Consider the following 21,064-nt stretch of genomic DNA (forward strand, 5'->3'; position numbering starts at 1 on the left):
AGAAGGACTGGGATGCATAAAAGAGGCCAGACTAGAACCATCTTAATGTTGTTGCTAAGAAAACCTTGGTTCACATATGACATCTAGTGCCAATGTGCGTGTCTCTTGGACTTGATAGTGCCTCTCTTGACGTTGGGCAGGGTGTATGGTTAAAGTTGAGGAGGTTTTTCAGGTGTAGGCAGGGATGTTCCCTGCAGTCTGATTGGTAAGCTCTTGGCAATTTATCTGTTAGGCCAAAGTAGTTCTGGGTCTTAGTGAATAATGAAGTTCCAACAGTAGGCCTTGCAGGTCTAGTGACTTCCACTGCTGAGAGGAGCAGTCCTACCCCCCAGATCCCTCCCTCTGGGTCATACAGTCCTCTTCCCTCTCATGGATTGCCTATGACAGTTGCCCAACCATGCTGTAATCTGATTTGATAAACAGGCAAAAAAGACTGGCTAGGTTAGTTTCTTTCAGATTAGCGAATAAAAACATGTTGCCTTGTATCCAGGCAAGTAACAGGGCCCTTGCAAGGAATGGGAGAGGGAGTGCTTGTTTGGAAGGGAATGGGTAACCTGCCTCTTCCAGCAGCTGCAAGCCATTGAATCAGTGCAAGCTATGTCATGTAATTGCTTCCTAAGACTTGTCATTTTTGATTGAACCTCAGTTTCTCTTCATCGGCTGTGTTTTTATAATTCTGTTAATTTCTGTCTTTTTCCTTCCTTTCCAATGCCCTCTCTCTTTGAAAAAGTAACTAATATATCTGTTCTCTGTATAAAAGGCCCTTGCTCTACTTTTTAGGAAACTGCACTGGAAATGGAACTGAAATTCCTGTTGAGTAAGTCAAAAGACTTGGTTGGGATGCAAGTAGACCTTAAAACTATATAATATGTAATACTGCATTGAGATGGCTAGTGAGAATTGACAGGAGCCTATGCACAAGTTGGAGTTGAAAAAGATTAGGACAAAAAGCTAAGAATCTAGAATTTGAGGCAGGCAAATGAGTGTAGACTGTATATCATAGAATTGCGAAGGTCAGAAAGATCATTTGAGTCTAACCATTAAGCTGCCACTGTCATGTTCACCACTAATCCATGTCCCCAAGCACCACATCCCCACGTTTTTTGAACACTAAGAGATGGTGATTCCATCATCCTAATTATATATGTGTGTATATATAAAAAATTCATATATATATATATATATATATATATATATATACACATATATATAATTAGGGACATGTAATAAGCAGCTATAATTTGCTGTGTTAAAGTTGTCGTAGTTGCTTCATTCCTGAATGAGTGAACGTTTAATTGACTTGTATACTGATTTCCCTTTTCCACCCTCTTGTTATCTCTGTAGAGCTTCGGATATTTCTTCCTTGTTTCTACTGGGGAAATAATGGTAGCAATTTTCAGTAGTAGTTTGTTCTTCAGTAGGATACAACCACACAAAGGTGCTCAGTTAAGATGTCTGTTTCAAGATGGGTGTGGAGGCTGCTTTAAATGGTTGAAGATTTTGTAGGGTTTTTTTTGTTGTTGTTCTTGATTGTTGTTTTTTTTGTTTTGCAGAATTGAGACAAGAGTGTTAGTTATACCTTTAAACCTTCTGATTTGAAGGCATTATTTTAAAGTACTTAGTTTTTGCTTATTGTAAGTACAGGTGGGTTTTTGGTTTTTTTTTTTTTTTTTTGTTTGGTTGGTTGGTTGGTTTTTTTTTTTTTTTATAAGGACAAGTAGAATAACTCTGTCTGGGAATTGAAATAAGGCAAATTACCTAAATAAGATGTAGTTATGTGTCAGGGTAGTTTACTAGGTTCTGTTTGATCTTAGGGGGGAAGAGGTTAACTGTTGACTTGGAGTCTTGAGGAGGAGATAAAAATACATAATTGAAGAACTTTCTTAAACACCTAGAAAACCTTTGACATTAGTGTATACAGAAGCAGTTATTCTCTCTTTTTGTTTCTCCCTTTCAATGCCCTCTCTCTCTAAACCAAATAGCTAACGTGTTTTCTTCTGTATTTAGGGGCCACAGTACCTAATACTGCCATTACAGACTCTGCATTATAACCAGAACTGAAATTCGTGCTGGCTGTGGTCAGATAAATTGGGACTTCAGTGTTCCTAGAATTAATTGAAAGCCAATGTTAATCCCTTTTCCTGCATCAGTTGTGGGAAGGACAGGATAGTTCTCATTTATTTCCACAGGCTTCAAGCAGGCAACTTCACTAAGACACAGTGCCTGAAGTCAGATTGGACTATTGTTCCTTCTTCTCTTTGGTGTGTCAGTCTGGCCATGCTTGGAAAATATATGGAGAAAGTGGAGTCTGAACTGCTACAGAGAATCTTTCTGAATTCCTGATCAGTGTGCTTTGCTGCACATGTGTAGGGTTACACAGATTACTGGTTTTAAAGTGCTAAAAAGAATTTGTTCATGTCAGAATGTACATTTTTTCTTTCTTCCCTGCAAACCTTGTGTCATGATTCACTTGCTGGTATCATCTTGGTTCTCTCAATAGTTTCACACTAAAGTAAAGCCTTCAGCTATCACAGATGCATTTAAAACGTCTTTTTATTCTCTGCTCTTACTGACAAGTTGTTTAGTCTTGAGGTCTGCTGTAGTTTTCTTAAATTTATTTCTTTGATTATCTTGAGGCAGTTTATTTTGCTAAAATCTATGCTAGAAGATTTAGGTTCTTCAGACCTTCATTTCTGTAAAACAGTTTTTTTAAAAGGACCCAAACAGAATTAATTGTATATACTGTTTTAAAGCAGCTTGATGCAATCAGTCTGGTTGGGAAGAATGAGTAGAAATCTCATTTGGCATGGGAACGATGAAGAATTTGCTATATGTTTAATAGATGATACTAAACAGAAGGAGTACATCAAAAGTACTTCAGTAATGTTAATTTGGCTCTATCAGGAAATTGTCATTAGGAAAAGTTACTTCTCATAAAGCTGCTACACATAATACGTGATGGTGGTTGCCATTGTGAATTAACCTGGACTGTGTGTCGCTTCCTGGAAGTCATACATTGTAGTGAAAAGGTTGTTTGACCTCCATGTACATTTTTGTACGAAAGGCTGTTAGGATTTTCTAAGCATGTAATTATTTGACTCCAGTTTGAACAGTCATTTGACTTCATTTTGTTTAAATTCCTAATAGTTACATGAAATGCTTGTGTAGAAAATCAGCTTTCCACACAATCTTTTCACCAATGATTAGAAATAAGAACATGTTGATTATGCCAGTTATTCAGTTGTCAAAGTATTTTCTAAATGTAATGACTCTCTCTTACCTTTATTCTAGCAATTTCAATAAATTGAAGTCACTGTACTTAGAAAACAGATCTAGGGGAAAAAACGTGTCGCATTTCAAAACCATACCAGTTTGTTTTCAGACTGGACTGGAATTGTAGAATGGAAAAGTTAGTTTACAAATAATGTACATCACTGGTTTTTTTTCTCTGAGATTTGAGGTAATATGATTATGTGGCTACTTTCACAATGCAGGTGGAAGGTTTGGTGTGTTTGTAACTGAATCTATTTCATTATGTAACTTGATAGCTTTGTTCCATTGACTGTAATTTTCCTATTAGGTTTCTACATTTCACAATCCATTCTTTAGAGTTAAGCTTTCATTGACAAGATGTCATATACTGATTTTATTTATTATAACCTCTGTGCTTTGAGGGAATGAAAAGCACTGTTACTTGAGAAAGAAAACCAGTATATATAACTTCTTTCTCAATAGAAAAATGTGCAAGAGTATTGCCATTAAAAGTGTTTTCTGAAAGGACAGCACTAGCATCACTATCAAACTTTATTTCAGAAGGTGCAGGAAGCCTGAGCCTTTGGAAGGTCCATTGGAATTCAAAATAGATCGTATACCTGTTTGCATGTTTGTGTTACTGCAATACCTCATTTCAGAGAAATATTGCATCATTTAAAAGCAGTAGGGTTGAATTACATTAGGGAAGTCTAAACCTATGTAATGAACATTAACATTTTTAATGTGCAATTTGATGGTTAATCGTAAGTAGACCAAGGCCTCTTAGGACTTTTGAAGTATCAGAGCAGATGTGTCTGAGCAATCAAAGGTCAGAGTTTTACATATATTATGGCATGCAGCATTACTGTTCTTGGGATTATTATCTATGTTAAAGGATGATGCAATATTGAATAAGTTAGTATATTTTTAGATATTTTGAGAGTTGGTCTTACATGTCGTTTTTGTGTTCTTAAGAACTTGGTAGAATGTGTGTGAGTGAATGTGTACAAAAACTAGGTAAGCTGTTGGGCCAACATGCATATATTCTATACCTATTTTAAAAACCTGGGTTTTTTTGTTTGTTTGTTTGAGTTTTGGATTCTTTGTTTGGGTTTTTTGTTTGTTGGTTTTTTTTGTTTTTTTTCCTGGAGAAAACTGGTAACTTTGAGAGAGGGGAAAAATTGCTACAGATAGAAAAACAGCTATTTTAAAAATAATTTTAAGGTACAATTATGCATATTCTTTGGGTTGTGTTCATATCAATTGCTCCCTTTTAAAAGGTATTTTCTTTTGCAAAGTGAATATGGCAAAAACAAAACCTCGAATATTTTTATGCTGAGGTTTTCTTTTTTTTTTTTTTTTTTTTTTTTTAGTTTAAGGCAGTAATTCAGTGTCTAGTGTATAGAAATTTGTTACTTTTCAAAAATTACTTAATTTCTGAAGTAAGTCCATTTAAGTTTGTTGCAATTCCAAAACTGTTACTATGATTATGGTAAGATGAAGAAATAGTGGAGGGAAGCAGAAGCTTTCTCGTGTTGCTTGTGGTTTCTTTTGGTCTGTTTTGTTTTCTTTGGTGTAACTGCATGCATTTTGAAGAGTGGTGCTGGAGGGAAAATCCGTCTAGCGTAAGGTCCAGGTTTTAAAAGCTCACAACATTTACTTTAAGTTTTAATCTCTTCTTCAAATAAATTTCATGTTTTAATCTATTATTGTGCTATGGGATGGTATGGAGCTGGTCAACAGTATTGTCATGCTGACTTTGTCTTTCTATTCCAAATTAAGCATTTTAATATTGTCCTGTAACAAGTGGCAGATGTGACTATTTGGCAGTGAAATCTTTAGTTCTTCCATTGTCTTAACCTGTAAATATTGCCTACTTGGCATCCTTTTCCCACTTGGAAAGCATAGGCTTAAATTAAATGACTAACCAGAATTAAAATCTCCCAGACTTCCTACCCTGTACTTTTATTTGCATTCTTGGGATGGAGTAGGAGAAGCTAATCTTTGCATAACTTGCAAGCTCACTAACTAATTTTGGCAATAATTACAATAGATTTTTTTGGGTTTGTTATGCTCAAACAGATTAGGACTGAAAATAGCAACTGCAAACCTTGTTACAAGTAAAATGAAAAGTTTGATGTAATGCTTGCCTACTTTTTAGAGTTATTTGCTCAGTGTATTAATAGAAATAACTCTCATCCTTGGTGATTTGAAATTCAATATTAAGGCCTGATGGTAAAAGGTATATTATCAGCATAAGATTGCTAACCAGTAAGATTGCTTCTTACTGTTTAGCAAAAATTTTTACAAAGACAAAATAGAGATGAAGTAACAGAATATTTTCTTTCATCTGTCTTCTTGAAAATTATGTTGTTATATATTTGTTAAATAACTGCGTATAAGTGTAACGTGTACCATTTGATTTTTTATTTATGGACTCTTACCATTAAGGTTTCTAAAACTCATCTGAAAAAGTGAGTTGAGTGGCAGTTTTTTTCTTTTCAATCAGCTTATTGAACTGACTTGTCATGTGTCTGCCTGATGGTTTAGATCTGGTGAGAGAAACAATGGAAGCCCATGGCCAGGCAGTTGGAGGAAGGAGGGTGGGACCTTTTTTCAGCAGCACCAGCTATGTTTAGTTTAATGCTATGAGAAACTGTGGTAATGACTTCAGTTTTGGGACAACTAAGGCTGTCCTGTTACTAATGAATCTTTGCTACCTCCTGCATTGAGTTGTTCCTGTCCCCATCACTGTTAAGAGACAGCAGAGACTCACTATCTATGTGTCTTGGCTGTTCTGTGGATGACTGGAAACTGAAAAAGGATTTTTTTGGCTATCTGCTCTGTCAGATAATAGGAAACATGCCTACATCCCTAGGAATTGTCTATAGCCCTTTATTCTTGGTAACAGGGAACATGCTTTAATACTCCTAGTATTTTTCCACTCTTCCAGAATTTTTGTTCATTTCTTTTTTTTCCTACTAGATGTCAAGAACTGTGCTGTTTTCCTCCTTTTACGGATAAAGCCTGCAGTGCTCACTGAGGCATATCAGGGAAAGGTTGTGGGTGCTGGTGGACGTGAAGAGCACGTGCCGAGTTCTTGCTCAGAAACAGGATGGTAGAGAAAGAAGAAGGTTGTCTACAATGATTATTCAGGGAGAATATAAGAGAATATTGCAAAATGTAATTTTTAGTAATTTTATAGGTTGGAAAAGATGCAAGATTTTGTGCTTAACTAAATGTACTAGCAAGAGCCCCTAACCTGCATTTTTGCTGCACAGTAACCACAAAAAAAGTCAGACTGTTCAGGTCAGACACTGGGAAACCAAGAGCTCTTGGGACCTGAACTTCATCTGTCCCAATAATAAGTAAGAAACTTTAAAAACCTGGCCTAGTTTTGAGCTGTAAATCAACATCTAATTGTAAAATAATATCTATCCAACAATATCTGTTGAAGAAGTAGTAGAAATGCCTGTGATGGCCTGTCTAGTTTCCTCATCTGCTAGGTGAAGCTTAATAGGCACAAAGTATCATGCTGATGTGGAAAGGAGTGGAAGCTTTTGTGGGAGACTTCCTAACTTCCTTCTAGTGCATCTAGAATGATGAGCCTGTAAGACAGTTTTGGACATGCTGCTGAAAGAGGTTGAGAAGGACCTTATGGAATTGAAGCAGTAGAGGGAAGGAACAGAAGAGGGAATCCAAGACGATGGTATCGTATATACTGCCTAGCTTCTTGACAAAATAGCTCTTTTCATTGTTGATGGTGATCTGTTTTCTGTCATCCTTTTATTAGATCATTGAGAATTGCTTACATCTATTAATTTTCAAGATTTTATTCTTAGTATGCCCTTATACAGGAAATATCAGAATTTTCCTAGTAGGAATATCTTCCTGGTTTAATCTAGGGATTAAACTGGGAAAATGGGCATCCACATTTCATTCATTTCTTGACTTTTGTAGTGATCTTTTTTATAAGTATTTCCTTTTACATTGGGAATTTTATATAATTGTAGAGTATGTTACATGTACTGCTTGTTTTAATAAAGTATTTTTTAAGTAGTCATGTACCCTTACAAACACTGAAAATAAGGCCTTTGAACAAGAGTGCTTTGGATTTTTTTCTTAAACCGGGATTTTTTCAGTCATACCAGCAAAGGCAGTTAAGCGATCTCTAAAATGTTGTGCTTGTGGTTGATAACTTCAGAAGCAGGGAAGAGAAAAGCCAGGCTGGATTGAGAGCAAGCAGGTATTAGATGCAGAAGGTACAGCAGCCTGTGTGGTGGCTGACATGGATCCAGTATTTATTCACACTGTGCTGCTGTGGGAGAGATGTGCCAGGTGCCTTGGATGGCTTACAATGTACAGCCATGCCGTCACCAGGAATAGTACTTACAGTAACTGTCCTGGACTTCTGCACGCTCCTTGTACAAGACATTCCACCATAATTGTGAAATAGTTGTTTAATCTGTCATTCTGAATTATCAGTACTCATCTCTTAAAATCTAAAATAATACTGGGGAACAGCCTCTGCAGGACTTCCCCCTGCACTGTGAAAGAAGCCTTATTTGCCCTTTATCAAAAAGCAGAGGTCAACTGGTACTTGTCAGATGTTGGAGTCCTCTTCTGATTGTTTTTGATTTACACTTGCTGCTTTTACATAGCTACAAATGTAATGATCAAATAGAAAGCTGAGACTAAATAAAAAACATGTACATGCACCTTCTAGTGAGACTTAAGTTGGGAGAATGGGTTCCTTAAACTTACAGTAGCAAGGGATTTCTTCAGATGCCAGGGATGGGCATGTTCTTTTGTGTGAAAAAACTTCCCAAATCTTCTGCTACCCCCTCTTGACCTTCCCTTGATGCTAGATACCTTGTGAAGTTTGGAGTGTCTGACCATTCATTCCAAGGCTGATGTAATGGAATCTGTTTTTAACTTTTTTCTACCTTGCTACTCCTTCTAGAGCATTGCAAGTGAAATTGGACCTGGTTAGCCATTCACCTGCATAAATAGAATTAAAGGTGTATTTTTGCATAGTCTTGTACAGCTGGTTTTTTTTTTTTCTAAATTAATGTATTTTATTGTTTAATACTGTAAGCTTTCCACTGTTCCTGAGGGTTAGTCTGTGACCTCCCTGTAGGAGAGGAGCAATTCAGAAACTAGGTAGTATATACTCAACACATTTCAACCCAAATGGATTGGGTTGATTGCAAGGTGAAGGGTAATAATATTTCATACAGGAAAATGTCAGTGGATTGGGAGTATTGCAGTGTTTGAGTATGTTAATGTTTTCCAGGCTCTCTGCTACCTCTTGGTGACCTTGTTTTGATGCTTGAGGTCTGAAGTTGCATTTACCACAGTAATTGATTGCTTGCTAGAAGCCAGAGTGATTAATGTCTGATTCATCTGTGTATGTTGGAGAAAGGGATGCAGGGAAGCGACTTGTAATGGCGCTGTGTGTGATTGATGTGCTCTGTGGCATCCTTGGCAATGCTTGTTCTTGCAGGTGCTGGTACCTCCTTTGCCCTTTGCTTCAGTCAGGCATCTGCTGCTGGATTCGCTTCTGTGATCTCCACTTAGTGTTTTGTGTTTCCAGTGCTGAGTTTACAGGATAAATAGTAGACTGAAAATGTTTGCTTCCCTTATTGAATGGCTATTCCAGACATTATAATATCATTCCAGTCTCAGTACACAAAATCCCATGTGCCTTCATGAAAGGTTATTGAGTTAATCGTTGGTACTAAGCCTGAAAATAAAGCAGAAATTCTGTTATCTGTAACATTCAAAAAGAGACAATGGAATTAAGATTCTTAAACAGAATAGGACAAATAGTTGTCAAAGCTATTTTTACTGTATTTTTATGCAAAGTTCTTACTGTTAGCAAGATAATCTGGTTGGAATGATGATGAATGTATCAGATAAACATCAAGAAAAAGGGAAGGGAATATATGAAGTGCAAACTTGATCAAGATACAGTTCAACATAAATATATTTAGCTGTTCAAAAATTACAAATTTAGCTAAAATAATGAGATTCCTAAAGATGTATAAAACCAGCCTTTGGATTTGGGGCTTTTAGAATGTACATATAAAAACAATTTTCTTATAATGCATAGGATTATGAGTCATTCATCTATTCTATAAAAAGCAAGAGAACACAAGCAGAAGGAAATGGGACATGCATTTTTAAAGACTGCTTCTGCCTTCCTTTTTGTTTATATGTCAGCTGGATTTTCATGTAATAATGATTCTTGTAGCTGTGGTCTTAAAGCAGATGCTAAATATTGCAAGAATTGCGATGAGCTGAGTTTTGTATTTAAAATAGTATGCATATAAAAAAAGCTAAATAATTTCTGGGTTTCATGTGGTATGTAGGGAATGGGGAAGTAGAGCTAGCTGAATCTTTAGAGGGAACTCAGAATACACTTCCCGTTGATAGTTATGTGGGAGATGCTCTTCAGTTTCAGATTGGATTTGCTCATTGTGCTTTCAGTGCTAGACTGTTTCTTGTATTGTTTTGGCAGCATGTACTGACACTTGCTGGAGCGTGTCAGCACTTTTGGCACAAGGCTGCTGAGGAAAAGACTTTGTGTAGCTGGATCATTTCAAAGCCTCAGTGTTTAAACACTCATTACACTTGATATGAAATGGGTTACGTGACTGGGGTAGTGTTCCAGTTATGTTGCTGGAGTGCATTGAGTGTACATACCTAATTTTGGTGTAAATATTCAGAGTTGTACTCTTTTTTTCTGTATTAACTGTAAAGTCAGCAATTTTGTAAGTGTCAGTGAACTTTTCAGAGAATGAAGTGCTCTGCCAGGATTCAGACCAGAAAGCAGGAATTACTTGTGGGTTTTTTTGCTTAAGAACTTTGTGCAAAAGCACATATTCTCCAATTAACCCCTAGTGTTTCAGCTTCTAAGGAAATGTACTTCATTGACTTTAAAATTGTGTTGTTTGGGTATTAACAGAATAGATGCTTTGTCATGACTGTTGTAAAGATTTCGCTTTTTGTCAAAATAGTCAAAATCACATTTTGACTGTTTTATCTGGAAAAAAATATGCACTGAGAAAGCATTACATCTCTCAAGTGCTCTTTAAAATACATGCTGCTATTTTAAACCAAAAACAGTTCTACTAAGTTATTTGTGTGGTCACTTGTGTAGCTTGTGAAGTCAGGTCTATTTTAAAGATTTCAAGAATATTTAGGAAGTATTTTTCATTAATTTGTCTTGGTAGGTGGGAGTCGGTTATGTGCTTTTTGCAGAAAGAAAAAGACAAGGAAAATACCCATTATATCTTGTATAAATTAACAGCAGAGAAACCTCTGCTTTATTATTTTTTTTTTTAACTCATAGCTTCTATGAGAAAAATTGCTTGAATGGTTTTGTCTAAACTGTTTTCTGTAATTAGGATCAAAGTTTTTGGGGATAATGGTGTATATATTGTAGATTTGCTCGTTTTCAAGAAATTTGATTCTTGTTTCCTGTTTATGATTTTTTTTAATGGCATTCTGTGTTCAGTGATAAATTCTTAGTCAAAATTTATGTGGCAACCCAGTAGCTGAGATAATCTGGTATCTCATTATAATTTTGTAGAGTAAGCACGTTTTGATAAAAACCTAAGATTTAATTATTTTTTAGCTTGAAAAATAAACTCTGTGTGCATTCTCATTAACATGTAAAAAATATTATTCCAGCTGCGTTGGGGTAGAGGAGCACCATGCTGTTGACATTGATCTATACCATTGTCCCAACTGTGCAATTCTCCATGGACCTTCTCTAAGTAAGTATGAGTTATTCAGATTTCATCTTACATGTTTAGACTGTTTTCTCTCCATGTACAACTGCAAAGGACTGTTCAGAGGAATATTCAAGATGAGTTGGATTATTTAGAAGGTACTGGTTCTATGTGACTAACTCCGAGCTGATTAAAAACCTGCAAAACAGACAAACCATCTTGAAATGCTCCCTGATATGGAGATGTAGATAGAATAAAATATAAGGCATGGCTGTAGATTGGAGAAATCAAAGTGCACAGAGTTAGAAAACAATCTGGACTTGGCAGAAAGTGAGAAAATGAGAATTAGGGAATCATAATTAAAAAAAATAAAAAGGAAAATATGAAGGATGGTTACAAAGTTCCTGTATTTTAATTATTAAAGTTCCAATAAATACCTAGGAAGGCAACTTTGAGAAAGTGTTTAAATTAGGTGTCTTTCCTTTCTTGATGGTTGTAAGTTATGTGCCACAACAGTCAAACACAACTTTTCAACAGTGAAAGCAGAATATGAACATCCTGTGAGTGCTGTTTGTGCTTTTTTTGTTGTTTGTTAATAATTTTGTTGTTTCCCCCCATTTATGTCCTTGAAAGTTACACAGTTCCAAATCTCAGGTTGCTAATTTATAAACAAGATTCCTCCAAGGTCAGAATGGGTTGCGAGCAGAGTCTGATAGAGAGCAACAAGAGACATCTCTTTGGTTCTCCTTTGAGTAGATAAATTTGCTGTAGAGATCTGCAGTGATAAAATGAAACGTAGCTTCTCTTGGTAACTGCTGAAAGGGTACTGCTTTATCCAATTCCCTAGGTTTTCTCCCATGTCTCCCCTTCTCAAATGAAACAGGGCTGTAAAAAATCTAAAAATAAATTTCACTTTTCCAACCATGAATTAAATTTCCTCATTCAGACCTGAAAAGCATTTATAAGCAGAATGGCTTTACCCTCCAAGCACTGAGCCATGGTAATTTGTGTTTTTTAATGCATGCTTGTTTGTGGGTTTTGTTGTTGTTGATTTTGTTGGTTGTGTTTTTATTTTGGGTTTTTAATTCGGGGTTTTTTTTGTTTCCTTGGTTCATTTTTTTTTTGTTAAGTTTGGGAGTTTTTTTGGCTTTTTTCTCTTGAAGACACCATATAATGTTTTACAGTCGATGCTGACTGAAGATAAATAGTATTTTCAAATCTGAATTTACTTTACATTTAGAAATAAGTTTAAAACCACCCTCAGTGGTAGTCTTGTGGAGTATGAACAAAGTGAATGAAGAGAACTAGTAAGTTCAAAGTAAACCAAAGTAAATCAATTACTGATTTAATTAATACATGTTTCGTGATATGTAGCTTCTGTAATATGTGAGTTCATGGTCTGTTAGTTAAAATATAAGATAAATGCTGGTCTGTGTGCTTGTAGTTTTTAGTACTCCAGTAGTCATTTTCAGTTCCAAATCTGCATGTTTGTCTTATAAATCAGAATACAAACAACAGCTATTTTTTCCCTTAACTTTCTGTCTCTTTTTTCTGTGGAGTAGAGGGACTAGGAAGAGGAGCAGATGAAAGATCATATCAGACTTTTCAAAATAATAAACTAGTAAATTTGAAATTTCTTTTCTTTTCTTGATTAGTGAGAACTAGTCTGCTTCACCCTGATGGCTGTAAATAACCTTTCTTGTAATGTAAGTGCTGTCTCACCTGCAGCAATTAGACAGTGAGATAAGAGGGATTCTTGTTTTGGAAGTCTTTTCAAAAAGACAAGCATCTGTGGCAAAAATTATCCTTGTTATTTCATACTGCCTCAAGTGTGTAGATCATCTAGATTTAGTAGAAGCTTCAGACATGTCAGTTACCAACCCAAACAGAGGTGATATAATTAAATGTCTTCACACTGAGTTTCATTAATTGTTCTCAGCTGTCAGAATAAAATCTATGGTAGTTTGTGGTTTGGGCCCTACTTCCTTCAGTTTTTAAAGCGACTGATAATGTCTCATGACTTCAGGTGTTGCAGAAATGTTCCAGACTCTTTGTCTAAGAGTTTACAAAGAGACAAAAATTCAGCTGTTGAAGAGGGCAAGTATATCTGTGTTTTCAACAGAATATGTAATTAAATGAAGTAGTAAAAAAAATTTACTTAAAATATACAAGAAACACATACTTTACATTACAAATGGGTGGTTACTTTCAGTATCCTACAAAATTAATTGTGTAAAATTTCCAGTAATGAAAAGAAAGCTACTGCATAGTTAGATGGAAAGATGAAATTAACAAATCAATTTATTCATGTATTTAAAAAAAAATCCTCTTCATGATTTGAAAGAACAATTTTACAGGACCTTTAGTAAACAGCCATGTGTATAAAATGCTAAATAATGAATCCTAAAATCAGAAGTAATTCAAAAAGAGAACAATTTAAAGTAATATACTATAGAGGGTTTTGTTTTGGGTTTTTTTTTAGATAATTTGATTTAGAGTATTCATATTCATTTTGTTAGTTTCAAAGTTTTCTCAGTGATCCTTAAGTGTAAAAATGCTCTGTTTGCATGAATGCTGTGAGTCAGATGTGTCACCAGCTTGTGGTGCTCAGAGCTCTAAGAAAGCACAACGTTCAGTAAATGCTAATATGAGTGTAGTTGTCAGGGCATCCCTTTCTTTTTCTGGTTTTGTCTTCTCACTTCTGTGACTACCCTCCAACCAGCATCTTTTTGTTTGTGGTAATAATGCCTGTGCTTGGTCTGAGCTGAGAATGAGATGTTGTACCAGGCCTTGGCAGGGTATTCTGTGATTTACTGGGTGCTCCAAACAATTTTGCAGTTTTCCTGTGCCAACATTACTCTTGTGTTTTTGGTCACTGGGAATCTCCAGTACTTCTTCCAAGACTCGGGGCCTCATTGTACTTGTGTACGCCTCTTGATGGTCTCCGTTTGAAGTCTAGCAGATGGTGGTCTCTGAGGGAAACAGTCCAGTAGTGTGAGAAGACAGGGAAGAGTGTTTGCCTAAGTAGAGACAGTTATTGACCCATTGCTTTGAATGTAGGAGGAATGTAATAATAATAATAATAAAAAAAGTAATATTCCTACTTAATTTTTATGAAAACTTCCAGCAGACTCTTCTTTTTTCAACCTCCCTGCAATTAAGAACTTGTAGTTCTTAGTGTTGTCACAGCAGGTTTTACCTCAGTTTTTAGAAACACCAAGGGTGAACACTGGTTCTTTCCTTAGTTTGAGCTTTTAGGTTTGGTTTTAGTTTGGTTTTTTTTGGCAGTTGTTTCTGTAATGTCTTAAGGGGTTAAAAAAGCTCTAGAATGAAGGCACACGTTAAGCAGAGAGTTTTCATGACTGTTTCCTCTTCAGTGTTCTCTTCTGAAAGGATGATATACGTTGCCAAGTACAAGCAAAAGTGATTTTATTTTCTGATTTGTAAATGTTGGAAAGACAGACTTTAAAACTATGTCTGTGCTATAAAATCTCTTAAGCAGCTGTATCATCTTACAGTTTTAATGAGCTGTTGTAACAGCAGTGAATTTATGGGAAACTACTCTGACGAAGATTAGTATTAGCCACTAATTTCTTGTATTATTATTTATGACTGAGAAAATAGCTTTGAAAACTTAATAAACCTGTCTTCATTATTTATGAAGTTTTACAGTATTTGGATAGTTGGTTCATTAAGCAGCACTGGTTTGCAGGTTAGCAAAGATCTATAAATGTCAGTTTATTCTCTTAAAAGTCTTCTAAAGGGTCTATGTTGTCATGTCTGTGGGAAACAGCACATCAACAGAATTATTCCCTCTTATGTGGAATGACTATAAGACGTCCATTATTCTATATAACCAGTATAACCAACTGTTTTTTCTGGAGAAGCAGCAATTTTTTTTTCTTTTATTAAAACTATTTTCCCCCTTCCTCATGCATCCTCAGCTTTCTATTACAGTGAGCTGTGTTTTCAGTATTGCTAGTGCTTTTTTACATTTTGGGTGCATCATGACTTAGGTAAATTTAAGAATGAGCTCTTCCATGAATTTGTATTACTACAGTGGTTTTGCTGGATGTTGTATTTCAGGCTGTTTGGCAGACTACTGTAAAACACTGTTTGTGTTGACAAATAAAATTAGCTTTTTCCTCTTCTGAGTTTCCTCAGCATACACAACTAAATTTGTGTTTAATATTAGTGGTTAAATTATAGATCTGGTGTCAGTAAATCATCTTGGGGCAGTCTTCCAGTAGCAACTGTCTAGCTGTGGAGCAGAGTTTGGCTTTTTTAGGAAAAACTGAAATGCAGACTTTAAGTTACTGGACCCTTAGTGGGTTTCTTAGTACAGTAAGTGATAAAGTTTGGAAGTTCAGCACTCTTGGAGTTTGTTTCCCAAATGGTGAGATGGTGGTCCCTTTTGGAGGGGCACCTCTTGATGATTTAATAGGGCTTCTCAGCCTGTTGAGAGTTTGAGGATGAGAAATACAGGTTTATTTGTACAGAGGGGAAGTGCTCTAGAGAGCAGTTTACTAACAAACAGATGATGCAACCAAAGACTTCTGTTCAAGGCTGTAAGCTTGTGTTCTTTATAAATGAAGAAGAAAAATGAGTGGTTCAGGAAGCCAAATCAATGAAATATCCATAATGGAATGATTTGTTGTGAAATTATGAAAATTTGAAGACAGGCAGTTAAGTTAACCACAATATCATAAGTCACTTTCTCCTCTCCTTTTGACTCAAGGTCAAAAAATTCAAATGGGGAGGCTACATACAGCTTACAATGTTTTACAGAACAACTTTCCAATATGTAAAGGGGGTGTATAAAAAATAAGGTGGCTTTTTACTGAGGTCTTTAGTGATAGGACAATGCATGATGGCTTTAAACTAAAAGAGTGTAGATTTAGATTAAAGAAGAAATTCTTTACTGTGAGATTGGTGAAACACTGGCACAGGTTGCCTGGAGGAGTGGTGGGTGTCTCATCTTGGAAGTGTTCAAGGCTAGATCGGATGGGGCTTTGAGTAATCTGGATAGTGGAAGGTGTCCCTGTTCATGCCAGGATGTTGTAAGTAGATGAACTTTAATGTCCCTTCCACCCCAAACCATTCTGTGATTCTGTGAAAGTACATACACTTTTATTACACATACTGTTTTTTCATTTGGGTATCTGTCATTTGTCATGGGGAGATCACCACAAGTTTTTCTGAGAATGTCTAGTGTTTCAATTTCCTTGGGCTTTAAAGTATAAGGAGTGGTTAGAAACACAATTTCGCTACTATTGAGCTATCAGATTCCCAAAATAGTAATAAAACTTTGATTTATCCTTTGTTTTTTATTAATATGCTGTAGCAGTGCATTAAAGCTTCAAACTGTTAAGAAGTTGTATGTTTTGGAGTGCAGTGCTTTTGTTACATGTATTGTAAAGATCACACCTGCCCACAACAGCTTGCACACAAAACTGTAGTAGAGTCATAAGAGGTAGAAATGATAGTGAATAGCAGTAACATTATCAGACTGGATATGGGCATGCTTATGGGGTGTGACAGCACAGTGGGATTAAGTTTTATCATTGTGTGAGTGTGTAAAATGAAGTCTCTGGCTATTCAGGAGGTGTGGTTCTTTTGTTTATTAAAAAAAAAAAGTCTGAGCTTTAAGAAATTAAAGTTCAAATGTTAGTTTTGTAGCTGGCTTTTGGGATTTGTACAGCTTTCAGACTGCACCTGTTTACTTGTTTTGGACTGGATGTGGAGTCTTGTATATAGTGTGCACTGAGATTCTTATATAGAAGGAGCTATAAAGATACAGAGAGTTATTGTGTCTTGCAGATTTCATTTGTTGGAAATAGGTAGAATGTCACCTAATTAAAAAAATAAGCTTTGTTTTCACAGTAATGTGATTGAGGCGTGTCTGTCTCACTGATGGGATGATTGCTAATCTGAGATGTCTGATTTAACTAATTCCATGTTTAATCTTCCTGAAACTTGTAGTGAAGAAGAGGAGAAACTGGCACAGACATGACTACACAGAGCCAGATGATGGCTCCAAACCAGTGCAGGCTGGAACACGGACCTTTGTTAAACAGCTGCGGGCTCGCTCTTTCCCAAGGTACAGAACCTTCCTTACATATTTTGGTGGGAAAACACAGTGAAATGTCATCTGTCTTAGTGGAATTGACTAACATTTCTCTGCTTCATATAGTGAAGGTTGAGGATGACTTGCTCCTTCTTCACAATTCTTCCCAGTGGATCCCTGTTTCAGAGGGATACATTTGCCTTTTCACGCAGTAGCTGTTCAGTTTTGTGCTGGGATGAGTTGTCTGTTGAAACTGCTGCAGGGTGGTCTGAGAGGTTTTGAGTTTTAGGGTGTTTTTTTTGGTTTTTGTTTTGTTTTGTTTTTTGTTTTGTTTGTTTGGTGTTTGTGCTCTTACTGTTTGAATATTGTCTGTCTATTCCTTTAGTTCTCCGCTTCATTCCAAGTAACATAAAACATTCACATGAGCTGATGGTCTGCCCATTCTTGTGTGCTTTAGAAGAAAATGGAGAAACATGATTATATTTTGATCCTGAGCTTGGTTGGCTATCTCGCTGAAACACAATGACTTAGGATTCTTTAGAGCAGCTGGTGGCTGTTAGCAAAATGTACTTTAATGAGTAATGCCTTCTCTTAGAATTCCTTTTCCCCATCCTTTTACATTACTCTCTTCGGTCATACAGAAGGACTATGAGTTTCCAGATAATGCATTACAGTAAAAATTTCTTTGCTTGTTGAGGTTGTTTACTTGGTCTTTTAGTTAAATACTTAATAAAACAGTACTGTGTGTTTATTTTAAATTCAGATGTAGCCATTCATATCTGTCCTGCACCAAACTGAGACTTTTTTTATTTCAGTAATGCTTGGAGGATGCTTTTCTGCTAATACTCCATCCTTTCTTTCTGCCAGTGCTGATGAAGTAATTTTGAAAATGCATGGAAGCCAGTTAACACAAAGATATCTGGAGAAACATGGGTTTGATGTTCCCATTATGGTTCCTAAATTAGATGGTTTGGGACTCAGACTTCCTCCACCAACTTTCTCCGTTTTAGATGTGGAACGCTATGTAGGTAAGAGTCACTCTGGAGTACTTATTAAAATGTCTTTCTCCTGTCTGTAAACTAAAATAAATATTTGCATGATTATAAAATAAATATTTGCATGATTATAAGAGCTTCTAGAGTGCTAAATGTTTAGTCTAAATTCAAGACTAGCGGAGAGTAAAATCAAAACAGTGGTTTGGAGGGGTTTTTTATTCTTCTATTTATTTTTTTTTGTGTCTGTGTCTGTTTGGTAGATGTGTGGTAGGACTATAGCCTTATGTCTCAATTTTCAAACTTGTTAATTTTAGTGCAGGCTATATGTGGAATGCTGGGGTTTTTTTCTGCTACATGTATACCAAGGATAATGGGAATTGAATGAATCACTCTTAGGATTAATAAATTTAATCACTGGTTAGGCTATGACAAAACTTAATGTTTTGGACTCAGTAAATTGGCATTTCTTAATTAAATCTTCCAGAAAAAATTCCTATCTTGGCATTCTTTGCTGGGAGAGGCTTCCCAACAACCACTTCTTTCTTATCAGATCTCTTATCAGTAATTGTGCCAGCCTCATGTAAGTGTGCAGTACAAAGACTGAGCCAGCTGCAGCAGGACATTTCCTGTAACACATGGTAGAGATGAGCGTGTTCTCATGATCACCTGATGTAATGATGTGTGCTGAAAGTAGGTTTTCTGACCATCAATATTTTACAAAGGCACGAGAATATGCAGTGTTGTCACCATTGTGATGATTAATAGTAATGTGTGTTCTGCCTTAAAAATTAATATCATGGTGATATTTCTGAATCTTTTTGTCTGGATTACTGCCTCTTTGGATTCAGAGAGAAACTTGATTGTCTTATCCTTGTACATACATTTTGACCTGCCAAGTTTTCCAGTTCAGGGAAAAAATTGGAATGCCACAGATGTACCTTCCTGTTATTGAAATTAAAAATAAGAAAACTGAGTAAGTACTATTTCATCTGGAATTTATCAAGATGATACAAAACTACAGTTTTAAAGTGAATATGTTTATAATGTACATCTAGGCATGTTTCCAGCATTCCAAAATTAAGTGTCAAATTTGGCCATTGTGTAACTAAAAGGACATAAACCAATTGCTGTTATAGTGGTGGTTTTATTCCTTTTTCTTGGCTTGTCTAGTTCTCTAAATGTATCACTTCAGAACACATGGTGTGTAACCCTCTCTTTATTGTCATCAGAAAAGAAACACACCCATGATAATTATTCAGTGAAATTACTGCATGCTTGCAGCTTGTGCATGTATGTAAGGAAGGTGGGGGTTTGATGATGGTTTATAAGAAAAGTGAGGAAGAGATCTGCCTTGATAACTTTCTTCATGCTATTCTTTGCAATAGCAGACATAAACCAAATTTTTTTTTTTTTTAAACAGATGCAGCCATTCTATACTACTTTTTCTTTTTGGTTAACCACAGGAAAGTGGATTTATATTTAGAGTGTTTTCAATTCTGTCCTTAGCTGATTAGAGTAATTGAAGTTAAACATAACAAAAAGTTGGTTTATACTGATCTGTCTCTCTTCCAAGAGAATAATGATAGTAGTGGAGTTTTGCTGCAGAAATGTTTTAATAAAGATTGGAAAAAAGTTAATTTTCTCTTAAATATCTGAAATGTCTTTTTTCTGTGAAAGCCTTAAGAAAGTCACACTGTTTTTCTTTTCACAGGTGGTGACAAAGTGATAGATGTCATAGATGTAGCAAGACAAGCAGACAGTAAAATGAAGCTCCATAATTACATTAAATACTTCACAAATCCTGACCGACCCAAAGTATTGAATGTGATCAGCCTGGAATTCTCGGACACAAAGTGAGTATCAACATCAATTCTTTGAATGTAGGAAGTGGTTTTCACAGAGCTGAACAATATGTGTAGGAATATAATGCCTGTAGTGGGAAAGACAGGAGGAGGTGTATTTTATGTAGACAGCCATTGTCATGTAATGTAGGTATAAAACATATTTATTAGTTCATAAGTAATGTCTTTGTAGGAAGCTGTCATTTAAAAAGAGATACGCTTACTCCTGCTTATATTAACAGTTCTTTTTTGTTTGTTTTTTAAAAGGATGTCTGAATTAGTGGAAGTACCAGACATTGCCAGAAAGCTTTCGTGGGTGGAAAATTATTGGCCAGATGATTCTGTCTTCCCTAAGCCTTTTGTTCAGAAGTATTGCTTAATGGGTGTCCAGGACAGCTATACAGATTTTCATATTGATTTTGGAGGAACATCAGTTTGGTACCACGTTCTCTGGGTATGAATACTCCTTGATTTACAGAATCACAGAATTTGCTCTATTGGAAGGAACCCATCAGGATTGAGTCCAACTCCTGGCCCTGTCCAGGACATGCCAAGAATCACATCATGTACCTGAGAGCATTGTCCAAATGCTTCTTCAGCTCTGTCAGGCTTGGTGCTATGATCAGTTTCCTGGGGAGCCTGTTCCAGAGCCCAACCACCCCTTGGATGTCTATGTCTGTGTGAAACAAAAGTTATTCAGTGTGTAGCCTTCTGTTGTGGCATTTTCACCTGCATGAAACCTTGTGCTTGCAATGCTAAGGGAGGAGCTTGAAAGGGAATTACTGATTCTGGTGTTGCATTTTTATGCTTTTATTTTAGCATGCTTTTGGTGACTTGTAGGCTATAATTGGTTGACTGATGACTTTAGTAGACTTGTGGGTGATACAGTGAGGTTTTAGTAGGGAAAAAAAAAAGATTGAATTAAAATTGTTGGCATATTCAATTTTCTATTCTCACAAATTTGACCATGTGTATGTCATAGAAGAGGCAAAGTGGTTTCATCTTCCATTTTCTCCTTTGGTAGGTGTGTGCATATCCATGAACTGTTTATAAAAACTGGATTGTTTTTGTAGTCCAGTGAAAAGTTCTGGTTGGTTTGTTTGCTTCCTTTAGGTCATAAGACACCACCTGGTTAATATGCTGTATCCAAGCTCTGGGTGAATTGCATTT

General features: G+C 36.0%; 1 protein-coding gene across 1 annotated transcript in view; it reads left to right on the forward strand.

Moving 5' to 3' along the window:
* Positions 1-21,064, forward strand: part of KDM7A (lysine demethylase 7A) — a 61,690-nt gene that overhangs the window by 15,104 nt on the left and 25,522 nt on the right. The window contains exons 2-6 of the mRNA XM_086884934.1: positions 10,951-11,036; positions 16,974-17,091; positions 17,926-18,086; positions 19,765-19,906; positions 20,162-20,348. Coding sequence (XP_086741060.1) covers positions 10,951-11,036; positions 16,974-17,091; positions 17,926-18,086; positions 19,765-19,906; positions 20,162-20,348 — 694 coding nt within the window. The remainder of the gene's footprint in view (positions 1-10,950; positions 11,037-16,973; positions 17,092-17,925; positions 18,087-19,764; positions 19,907-20,161; positions 20,349-21,064) is intronic.

Source organism: Cyanistes caeruleus, chromosome 4, assembly GCF_971803275.1.
Source record: "Cyanistes caeruleus chromosome 4, bCyaCae1.hap1.1, whole genome shotgun sequence".
Taxonomy (NCBI): domain Eukaryota; kingdom Metazoa; phylum Chordata; class Aves; order Passeriformes; family Paridae; genus Cyanistes; species Cyanistes caeruleus.